The sequence below is a fragment of the Symphalangus syndactylus genome, chromosome 15 (assembly GCF_028878055.3).
Source record: "Symphalangus syndactylus isolate Jambi chromosome 15, NHGRI_mSymSyn1-v2.1_pri, whole genome shotgun sequence".
Lineage (NCBI taxonomy): Eukaryota > Metazoa > Chordata > Mammalia > Primates > Hylobatidae > Symphalangus > Symphalangus syndactylus.
This window is the reverse complement of record NC_072437.2, coordinates 19,129,879-19,141,947: the sequence shown is the minus strand read 5'-3', so window position 1 is coordinate 19,141,947 and position 12,069 is coordinate 19,129,879. Positions and strand designations below refer to the sequence as shown.

General features: G+C 37.8%; 1 protein-coding gene across 7 annotated transcripts in view; it reads right to left on the bottom strand.

The window, feature by feature from the left end:
* Positions 1-12,069, bottom strand: part of NALCN (sodium leak channel, non-selective) — a 376,903-nt gene that overhangs the window by 128,934 nt on the left and 235,900 nt on the right. For all 7 annotated transcript variants that reach the window (XM_055245146.2, XM_055245148.2, XM_055245150.2 and 4 more), the window contains one exon: positions 8,815-8,952. In XM_055245146.2, coding sequence (XP_055101121.1) covers positions 8,815-8,952 — 138 coding nt within the window. The remainder of the gene's footprint in view (positions 1-8,814; positions 8,953-12,069) is intronic.

Sequence of the window (12,069 nt, the reverse complement as noted above, 5' to 3'; positions counted from 1 at the left end):
CCTAGAACTCTCAGGCAGCTGCCCAACTCTGCCCTGGCTGCCCCTGGCCCATGTGGGGCCCCCAGCAAGGTTCTCTCCCCATCAGGTTCCAAGAAGAATTAGGGTCAAGTCTTGGATGTCAAAACGCACCTGTGTGGGTACCAACACTGCCAATGCCCCCAAGTGAGGTGTGTGGGCATCTCCCACGGAAACACGCTTTGTCTTTCTCTCTCCAGGGCTTTCTGTCTCTCTCATGCTCCATCCCAGAAATCAGTCTTATTTCCTCTCACAAAGCAGGAACGTGAGAGAAAATTGGAGCGCGGATGGGAAGGGCGGCCATGCAAGTTTGAAGGAGGAGGACCCGAAATGAAGCCACATCAGAAATTCACACATTTAGTTCTGTACCATTTTGAAGCATTTAGACTTGGAGAGCCCATCTGGGCACATGGGCCAGGGGAGCAATTTCTGAACACTACTTATTGACAAATGATAGAGACCCAAAGATGCTCTCCCAAGCCACGCAGATGCCAAGGAGAAGACTGATTTTGGAAAAAAGCTGTGAGAAAGGCATTCCAGGTGGCGTGGTCAGGGCCTGGTGAGTAAGTCTGGCCAGAGTCTGGCTTCCAGGCAGAGGGCTTGGAGGCTGGAGAGGAAGGCAGGATGGGCAGGCGTCTTGAGTGCCACAGAGGTCACGGATGGGAGAGGGAGGCTGGAACAATCACAAAGTGATGACATCAGTTTCTTTCTGCTAAATTTTTCCTTTTAAAAGTTCTGAGGTTTTTTGTGTGTGTTTTTGTTTTTAATGCATGTAATGTAGCCAGTTTAAACTGGCTCAGCTGGGCATGGTGACTCATGCATGTAATCCCAGCAGTTTGGGAAGCTGAGGCAGGACTGCTTGACCCCAGGAATTTTGAGACCAGCCTGGGCAACCCCAACTCTCAAAAAAAAAAAATTAGTCAAAAATTAGTCAGGCATGGTGGTGCATGCCTGTGGTTCCAGCTACTTGGGAGGAGGCTGTGGTGGAAGGATTTCTTGAGCCTGGGAGGTCGAGGCTGCAGTGAGCTGTGAATGTGGCACTGCACTCTAGGCCTGGATGGCAGAGCAAGTCCCTGTCTCCAAAAACTAAAAACAAACAACAAAAAAATAAACTGGTTCACTGAAATAGTAACTAGACAGGGTTAAGTGCAGTTTGACAAATGTTACAATGTTTTCTGGCCAGACGCGGTGGCTCACGCCTATAATCCCAGCAATTTGGGAGGCCGAGGCGGGAGGATCACGAGGTCAGGAGATCGAGACCATCCTGGCTAAGCAGTGGCGGGCGCTTGTAATCCCAGCTACTCAGGAGGCTGAGGCAGGAGAATGGCGTGAACCCGGGAGGTAGAGCTTGCAGTGAGCCGAGATTGCACTACTGCACTCCAGCCTGGGTGACAGAGCAAGACTCCATCTCAAAAAAAAAAAAAAAAAAAAAAAAAAAAAAAAAAAAAAATTATATATTTATATATATATATATATATATGTAATGTTTTCTTACCTTGGTTAAACAAGAAACCAGTATAGTTTATACTTTTCCCTTGGGAGAAAGAGAGAAAAGCCACTCTCAGAGCAGAAGGACAGAGAGAGCCACGGCATGCCAGCTGCACTGACTCCTCATGGCAGATGTGTTTGATATTTGCTGTGGATAGGAGAAGGCAAGACTCCTAAAGGAAGAGCTTTGGCTTCTCTGGGGAAACGCTGCAGGACTTCACAACGGGAAGGCCCAAACTTAGAGAATTGTGAACAAACTCTCGGGGAGAGGGTTGGCAGCAAATTGAAGAATAATATAATAAAGTTTGAAGTTTGCTTGAAAGTAGCATAAACCTAATTTTATTCAGCAAATATCTTTGTTTAGGCATCATTTTTCAATTAATGTGACAGTGGGGTGACAAAAGCACAAACTTTCAAAACAGAAACTGGTTCAAAATGTGTGTGTGTGATGGGGGGCTTGGGTTTCCCCCTGAAGCCCTATTTGAATGTGGACTTTCAGATTGATCCTTATCTCCCTGTCCCATGTAGGGCACTGTGATAAGGTGGCAACTGGCACTCCGGGTGAGAGATGACCAAAGTCTGACCTAAGGCTTTGGCTGTGTCTTTGCAATGAAAACAGAAGATTCAGGAGGTGCAGGGTGAGTCTGTAGCTGATTGCCAGGAGGTGAGAATGACTTTGTGGTTCTTTTCTCACAGACTCTAATAAGGTGACAATAACCGCTGTGATAAAGGGTAGAAGTGAAGGAAGAATGGCAGCTTGGTGTTCATCATATTTATGTTATCAACGATACAGTATTTTCCTACAAACCCAGCGCAATGTGGATTTGGACTGGAAAAGCAGGTCGACCTGGGTGTCAGACACTTGCCAACACATGGTATGGAAAGTCATGGGAATGGGAGACAAGCCCTCAATTCTGAAAGGAAGAATCATTTTTCAGTTCTCTGAGTGTTCTCATTTGTTCTGTTTTTACAGAAAGCTGAGGTAATGCTCATTAGTAATCAGAACCCATTACAGCGATGTCTGCACGTTACCTTCAGCTAATGTTTACCTACACTGCCACATGTTGCTGTGCCAAAAGGTTTTTCTATAGCCACTAAATGTGATTTACAGGTTCATATTAAAACGGTATTGATGTAAGAAAAGAATTTTACAGGGACTTGCCACATTGAATCACGAGAGTGTCATCATACGTATGAAACACTTTTACCTTTGCGCTTTGACTGTTCTAAATTATGCAACTAGTTTGCTTTGCATTATTTATTAATATTTAGATTTATGTGATATTTCTATTGACTGATTGATTGATTGAGGCAGAGTCTCTCTCTATCACCCAGGCTGGAGTGCAGTGGTGTGATCTCAGCTCACTGCAACCTCCACCTCCTGGGTTCAAGTGATTCTCCTGCCTCAGCCTCCGAAGTAGGAGGTGCCCACCACCACACCAGGCTAATTTTTGTGTGTTTAGTAGACACAGGTTTTTACCATGTTGATCAGGCTGGTCTGGAACTCCCGACCTCAGGTGATCCACCCGCCTCGGCCTCCCAAAGTGCCGGATTATAGGGGGGGCCACCATGCCTGGCCCGATATTTCAATTTATAATGCAGCAGGATATACTATGTCCCTATTTTTTTAATGATATAATTTCAGGGGAAAAAGACTAATGACACCACCTTCCATTTCCTCTTGAACTCTGCTAAATACATGTATGCTTTCAGCACAGTGGTGTTTAGTTTGTACAATGCTGTAAAAAAGAAAGCCAAATATATATTTTTTCATGCATTTACTATTTGGCACTTTTAACAGGTCTATAGCATTTGATCATATTAATATGCAACATAGTGTTTGTTCTACTGTGTAATATACAACTGATGAATGTATCCACTTTTTAATTTTATGATCGATATTGATACATTATGAATCAGTAATGTCAATGAAAAAGTGGAGAATAAAAATGTATTTCAGATACCTAATTCTTTATTTCCCTCAGATTATAATGCCCATTGCTAAGATATGTTTAGCATTGACAATGCATTCAGTGTGGAAAATGCCGCATTATCAGGCCTGCTGAAGCCTGGGAAGTCTCTCTCAGAATATTTATGAATGACATAATAGAATTTTGACCTTTCAGCCTAATTAGTGGATTTCAAAAGCGTAATTTTCCAGGTTGAAACTGGTACCTGGACCAGGGTCTCACAGGCGTTTGATTTCTCTAATATTCCTTATGACTCTCCTCTTTCTCTAATACCTCCTTTTCCTTTTTCTCCTCTGAAACAGCCCAGATTCACCTCAGTTAATGGTGTGGTAGTTATTTGCTCTGTTTAAGTTTTATGCATGTGACCACAGATATATTTATTTATTTTTCTGTTTAACTACAATAAATTTCAGTCAAATTCAATAAATTACTGAAACAGTTGCGTTTACAAGTATAATTATTTCTTCCAATTTTGTTGTGACGCAAATCATTTTGTCCAACATAATGTAGTTCTCATTCCCTCAGAATAAGACTTTCGGATTAGCACGATTCAAACAGCTGAAAAGCATGATTTATTTTTGCAAGAGGGCAGCCTTGTCATTCACAATGGATTTTCTGGTTGAAAATTTCTCTCCCTGTAGCAACATATCCTATTTTACATTCTCTCTGACTCTGCGGATAGCCATGACCTTACCCTATATAGCTTTCCCTTTTCATCTGTCTTTCTTTTTATAAAGTTTAATTTTATGATTTTTTTCCTTTTATATAGCTTAAAGATGTCCCTTTAGCTGAAATTTCACCTTTAATCTTATTTTCTTCTTTGCTGTGATCTTTATTAATAATTTCTATCTTTAAATTATTTTCAAATTTACAATAGAAACACAGCAGGAATCAATGTCCCACACTCTTGCATTTTTCTTTTCCTTTTTACCATTTATAATCACCCTATCCTAAGCTGTCTTGCTGCCTGTAGTATGAAACAATTTCACTTTTTACCTGGGTCAACAAAAAGTCAAATGTAATCAGAACAGTGTAAAATGGGATACGTTCAACACAGATGCACTTTTAAATGAATTCTATACAATCGAGTTATTTAATTTACACTTTGGAATGCCCATTTCTGTCAGCAAAATATGACTATTCTCAGCAAGCTGTCACTACTGAGGCAAAATCAAGAGATTGCTGTGTTAATTTCAGCACTTCAAAGGTAACAAAAAGACTACCCACAATGAACGCTTAATTACATTTTCTCTCTTTTCAGTATTCACATCACAGGGCTTTGCTTTGAAACAGTAATAGACAGAAAAACATTGCAGGAAGAATGGAGTCTTTCAACTTGTTAGGCCTTCCACAGTCCTTATCCCCAAATCGTTGGCAAGGGTGGGGAAAAAGATGAATTTAACAAGCATTCAATAAACTGCAATCAGTCAGGACAGAAATACAGAATACATACCTGGCGGAAGAGAGAGATATTTGAAAGGGACAATACATGGTGGTTATGAATATGCATTTGCTATATACTTCAGCTTGATTTTCATTGTGGGCTGAAAATTGGTGCCCCCAGGGGTGATGAAATAGCCTGCTGTTCTTTATTCCAGAACAAGCTGCAACCACACATTTTGTTTTTCGCTGCTTGGCACATGCCTGTCCCTGAGAAGACTAAATCAGGAACTCACCAAGTTGTATGGCACCACTGTTCAGTGTGAACAAAAGACAAATCAGAGCTTGTATGTTTATATAGACTACTTTTTTTTTCCTTCTCACCCATTTGGGTTAAAATGCGTTGTAGTATTTTGTAAAAGGAAACATACAATTAAACAAAAATGCTCATTTTTAGGTAAGTTCAGCTCTAAAGACAGGTTTATGGAATAGAGATTTTAACTCGTGAAGTTTAGTTTTTAGGGGCATGCAATGTGAGTATAACACAGACCTGTCACTCTCACGCATGTATTTATATGTTAGCCCACAGACTCTCTCCAGCTGTTTTACTGCCACTACTTGTGATATTTCTCATAAGGCAGATTGGGAACAGCTGGGAAGCAGATGTTTATTGATCACACAGCAAGTAGCAATGTACACATGCCTCTCTTATCATTTGCATCTTTAGGCCTTTGAACCACTGGTTTTGTTTGTTGGTTAGCCTGTCTGTGTTTGTTATTGCTAATGTCCAATTATTTGTAGCCCCTAAGAGGACACGAATTAAGCTCTTTCCCACTTTGGCCAGGACGTAGGTTAGTACCTGCACATGGTAGTACAGGTTCAGTAAAACTGTATCCAATCAAATTGAACTCACTTCATAAAGCCCATTACAGTAACTGTTAGTCTAAGGGTATAAAGGAAAAGGAAAACAACTGCTGATCATGTTTTAAGCAAATTTTTTTGTGAACTGGGGAAGTGACTTCAGTATTAGACTTTTTTGGGTAGTATAGAAGTGATAATCTTTGTTTTAATTTAGTTATATAGTATCTCCTTTTATTTAATTATCATTTAAAAATAATTTATAAGTTTAAAAGTTTGAATAGTTTACCTTTTTTGTTTTAGACTTCATAATTAGATCAATACATATTCTAAAGCTTGCAGTTTCTCATATGAATCTGTTTGAGAAAAATTGGTTTGAGTTGTATTTAAACAGTATATTTCATCTAGCTTACACTATATCTAAATAGTAAGTAGAGATGAACTAAAGACTTAAAGGTGAAAAGCAAAAATTATAAACAATTAGAAGAAGCTATAGGAGTATATTTGTATTACCTCAGGTGGGAAAGAATTTCTTAAGCATGAGTTCAAAATAAATACAGACCATCAGTGAAAAAATGATAGTTTTGACCTAATTTGATCATTCTACAATGTATACATGTATCAAAACATCCCGCTGTACCCCATAAATACCGTAGGCCCCCCTTATCCACTGTCTCACTTTCTGCAGTTTCAGTTACCTGTGGTCAGCCACAGCCTGAAAATATTAAGACATTTTGAAAAGGAGAGATGGAGACAGACAGAGAACGCGTATTCACATAACTTTTATTACAGTATATTGCCGTAACTGTTCTATTTTGTTATTATTGTTGTTAATTTCTTACAATGCCTCATTTATAAATTAAACTTTATCAAAGGTATGTATGTATAAGAAAACGTGTAGACTTCTGAATTCTCAATTGCCTTACAGACTTTTAAAAAGTGTGAATAAAAGAACAAGTTATTTCAATTTTCAGTTTTAACTTTCAACTGTTTTTTGAAAATTGCAATAAAAAAAGTTAGAACAGATATTTTGGGTAGATAGTTAAATCAGTAAACGGAAAGAGTAGAATTAGAGATTGGTTTTCATCTTGTGCTCTGTGGATTCCTAAAGCCTCAGGTGAACCCCAGGAGTCCTTGGATGAATTTTAAGTGTTTTATAACCAATGCCATATTTTAGCCCATAAAGAAGATTTAGATTGCCCGAGAAGGCTATATACCAGTTTTAATATTTTATTTTATTATATTAGTGACCCCAGTAGAACTTTCACTTGAAAAAATATTACTTTACTAAATAATTTAATAGGCTAGTTTTTTCTCCCAGCTTTCATATTTTGTGTCTCTAAGAATCAAATGTATATCTGAGTGTGAAACATTTTCAGTGAGGAAAGTAAACCATTATGTTGCTTTATTAGGAAAACGATTAGGTTGATTACTATAAAATAATTAGATTGATATTCCCTGACATAGATGATTTCAATGAAATCTATCCTGCATTTAACCCACAATCAACAGTCTGAGCAATTCCACAGTTTTACAGTAACTTAAACACATGGTGCTTAATAAACTTAGTTGAACGCATAAATGATGTGTAAATGAATGGATGAATGAATAAATGGCACAGGCTTAAAGGTCCTGGAAGGGAAGATGCAAAGACCCCAGGGCTAAGTGTTGTGCAAACACCAGCACAGCCAGATTCAGCTTTGCAAGCCAGGCTTCCATTCCTACAGCACAATGTTCCTATCTTTTGTGAATGTTTTAAAAGTGGACTCCATGTATAAAAAGGCCAAAACTATGTCTATGTAGTTCTACTGTTTGAGCCCATGACTTCACACCATGTAACAATGAATTCTCACGAACTTTTCAGTGGACATGTCTTAGTTTTGAAAGCCTCTGTCTGTCTATAGCAAACACAACTTCTAAGTTATATCTAGTTTATCAAGGACTTATTTCACTCATAGATATTTAGAATTAAAACTGACCTTAGAGATTATATGTAATTTGTTTGATGTGAGTGATTCTTTGGCAGAAGTTTGATTTGACAAAGACATTTTTTCAGACAACTTTAAACTTCATTATCCAGGGAAGCAATAATAAGTAGCTGCAAGACTAAGGACCAAATCTGGATCAGACAAACCTGGGAACACTCTGGTCATATTTACATTCCATGTGACATCAGATAAATTACTAAACTCTTCTGAGCCTCAGTTTTATCATCTGTTAACTGGGAATACTATCTAATGGGATGTTCCAAAGATTAGCAATAATATTGTAAGATATTTTGTAACTGTAAGACATATTGCCAAAAACAATAGTAGCAGTTGTTTTTATTTCTTGTGTTCCTGATAAAGGGAAACACTTGAGTCCTCAACTTGCAACTTCTAACATAATGTTAGAACTTAGGTTTGCTTCTTAAATATGAACAAATTTATTACATAGAGATATGCATTTGGTATTACATTCCTGCATTTCATAACATTTTTTTCTTTGTTTTTAAAGAAGTACATTGAGGAGAAAAATCTGCTTGTGTGACAGAAGTCAGTTCTTAATGGACTTTGGTATTCAGTTTTCTTGTGCTTTTACAATATTTGCAGCGATGTGTTTTATTTTTTTCCATGTGTTTTTTCCAGTCGCAAATAGCACAAAAACACTGTGCTGATTTCTAATTAACTGACTGCACCCTGAGGTCTACAGCTTCTGTCTTCAGTTTAATTACAGCTGTGAAGAGGATGCAGTGAAATTGAAGACAGTGTCTCTACATGAGAAAAAAAATAATAATGGAGTTCCGGTTTGATCCTGAGATCATCTAGGTGTGAATGCTTGGGGATACTTAAATTGGTATGTAAATGTGAGAGTTTCATTTTGTTCTGTCTTGTTTTCCCTCTTGCAAACACTGGTACCTGATGGAGGAAATATCTAACTTAACAAATCAAGCAGTTCTTTGATGTGTAGAAACCGAGAATGGAAGGAGGGATCTCATCCAACCAGACTAGTCTGCATTAGTCCTTTGGCTCCCATTTTGAAACGGACAATAGGCCAAATATCTGTTGATGCGCATCCCATTATAAATTCCAAGATATAATTGAAAAAAAAAAGCTGAACTCACCAGAGTGGCAAAAAGATGATAGAGAATGAAATAGATGGCAACCACAGGTGCCCACATATGTCCCACAGCATTTAGAGTTTGGTCCATTACGTCCACCCATCCTTCCTGGGTGAGGATCTGGAACATGGACATAAATGCCTAAGAAGAAAAGAACAAAGGTATTACACACTAGCTTTAGGCTTGCATACAACTTCAAATTAGCATGTGATGTTTGAAGACTTTGATCTCAATATTATTGATTTTTATCTGATCAGGGCAAGAACAGTCTTGATTCAACACATAGGAAAGATATGAGAATAAAGATCTTAAAAATATGATATTTATTTGATGTGGAATAAGAAAATAATTACCCTGAATTAAAATTAGTTTTGTTGGCAGTAAATGCTGTTGAGCAAATTAGAAACAAATTCAAGATCTTTGGTTTTTGCCGTTAATTTTTTTCCTTTCTTTTCCTTTCCTTTTTTGTTCCTGCTGCTAAGAGAAACTTATTTTATAGTGAATTACATTTGTCTAAGGCATATAAAAGAACAATAACCTTAATTTTATTTTTATGGTACCCATCTATCATATTATTTTAGCTATCATATTAAAAACATGGGACTCTTTAAAAAAGAAATATTTCTAAGTGATATTGCCACACTGAACAGCTTGAAGACAAACACATTTTTCATGATTTAAAAAAAGTTTCAAGGCACAGGGTCAAGATCATGGAAGAAGCCAAGACCAAAAAACAAAAAAATAAATAAATAAAAAATAAAGCATTCCAACAAAGGCCAGCCAAGCTAATAGAAGTAGCCCCCAGGCATTAGGACTCCAAAGTAAGTACTTTTCCAAATATTGCATCCTGCATTCAGTGAAGTCTACCCAGGATCTACCAGGCCTAATTACATAGTAATCTAAGTATAATTTTCACACTTGATCTTAGCCAAAACGCCGAGAAGCGACCTAACTGTAATTTCCTTCAGTAAGGATAACAAGCTTTCCTAGAAGTACACTGTTCAAGGCCCAAAACACAGTGGACCTGTTGGAAAAAGGAGCAATTAATTGTTAAATGAACCATGAACTGGAAGATAAGTTCTTCCACTTACCCTTTGTCCATGTGCAAAGTAATTATTTTTACTTGAGTTGATTTTTCTATAATCTCATTATCCTGCAAAGTGTTTTGTTCATGAAAATATGAAGTATGTTGTTACTGATACTTGACCCCAGCATCACCAAGGACAACATACTACTTTCTTGCCATGGTGCCCAAGAGACGGCCACTCTCTGCAAAAATTATTCCTTCTAAAATTGCTTTTGAGAATTTTTCAACACATTACTTATCCTTATAAGTATTTCAGAACTCATCATTGAGGGCAATTATTTTTTTCCCTGTATTTTTTTCTCTTGAATATTTACTGTATCCAAAGGTGAGGAACACAAATTCCAAAGATGATTCACATAAAAATATCAGATTGCCGTATTTTCTTCAATGAAGGTATCAGTGTGAAAACATGTACATATCCTAGAGATTCAACAGCAATAGGTGAAGAGTCAAAATGCCTGCCAGTATAAAAGAAATTTCACTGGACATGGGTTTCTTTCCCCAAAAGTAGCAGGACAGCTCATGATTAAGCCTGACAGATTTATTTTGTTATCTGGAGACTAAAAATGTAGGTGCATCTTTCAGCTGTCTTGGTCATGAACCAGCTGATGTTTTTTCATCTGCTGTGTTACATCTGATCAACACAGCTATTATGTGTTCAGTAGATGCTCGGGAATACGGGGTTATGGGATTGTAAACTGTTGTTGTGAGATAAGCGATGCGGGCAAGAACACTGGGGTTATCCTCTTTTCATTTCAGAGTCTCAGGAGAAAAAAAAAAATCTAATTTCCACACAGCTCAACCACCTGAAAGCTCATATTGTGAGACGCACTAAATTATATTTGTGAACAAAGCTTTCTGTGACAATGGGATCTGTGTGTTTATAGCTGCTGAAATGAATAAACCAACGAAAGGTAGTGCCAACAAATGCTTCTATTAGAGGCTGAAAATTAACTTGTGTCCTGCTTGAAGGGTGCCTTATCAGTTTTGTTGAAATTTTTATCCAGAAATTTAAATTCAAATGAAAGTGTGCTTGAGATAGTGACTCAAGTGCACTTACTGACTTACATTATACGTAGGGCCTGTGCTCTTTATTTATTCAAACAGGACTATTAGTGGTTACTAAAGGTTTGAGGGGATTGAGTGGAGTAAGACATAGTTTCTTCCCTTAAGAATTGTATAATCGAGAGGGGAAGAAAAAGATGAACAGGATCAATTCTCAAAAAGGAAGAATATTGGCCAGGCATGGTGGCTCACGCCTGTAACCCCAGCACTTTGGGAGGCCAAGGTAGGCAGATCACTTGAGGTCAGGAGTTCCAGACCAGCCTTGGCCAACATGGTGAAACCCCGTTTCTACTAAAAATACAAAAATCAGCCAGGTGTGGTAATGGTCGCCTGTAATCCCAGCTACTTGGGAGGCTGAGGCAGAAGAATCACTTGAACCTGGGAGGTGGAGGTTTCAGTGAGCTGAGATTGTGCCACTGCACTCCAGCCTGGACAACAGAGCAAGACCCCATCTTAAAAGAAAAAAGAAAAAAAAAAGAAAGGGAAGAATAGTAACTTTGGTGTGCAAGCAAAATACGGTAAAACTACTGAGGGGCAACAGAGAAGAGCCAATTTAGTCCTCTTGGGTGAATCAAGAACAGTTTTGGGAAAATGAAGCAACTGACCTCAGTAATGCAGAGGAGTAGAGTTTCAGTGGAAAGAAGGCAGAGAGGAAGTTGTTTCTCTGAACTACCTATTCACATGTTCTTCCATTTTTCTGCCCTGTTGACCATTTCATTTTCTTTATTGGTTTCCACCAACCCTTTACAAATTAAGAAAACCCATCTTTTATCTGCCATGTATGTTCAATGCATTTTCCCCTATACATTTCTTATATGTTTGCAAAGATCAGTTTTAAATTTAGTGTGGCCTAATTTGTCATTCCTTTTAAGTGTTTTTATTTTGCTTAAAAAGACTTCTCTTGCTGCATGATTAGACAGAAATTTACCCGTGGTTTTATGCAATAGTTTTACACTTTCCTTGCTTTATTATTTTAAACATGTTAAACCTGAACTGGCTGTTTAAATCAGTTTAAATCTGAAATTGACTTTGGTATAAGTAATGAGACAGGAATTTTTTGTTTTTACTTCTGATGGTGTTATGCCTATCCCTATTTAGGAATTCTT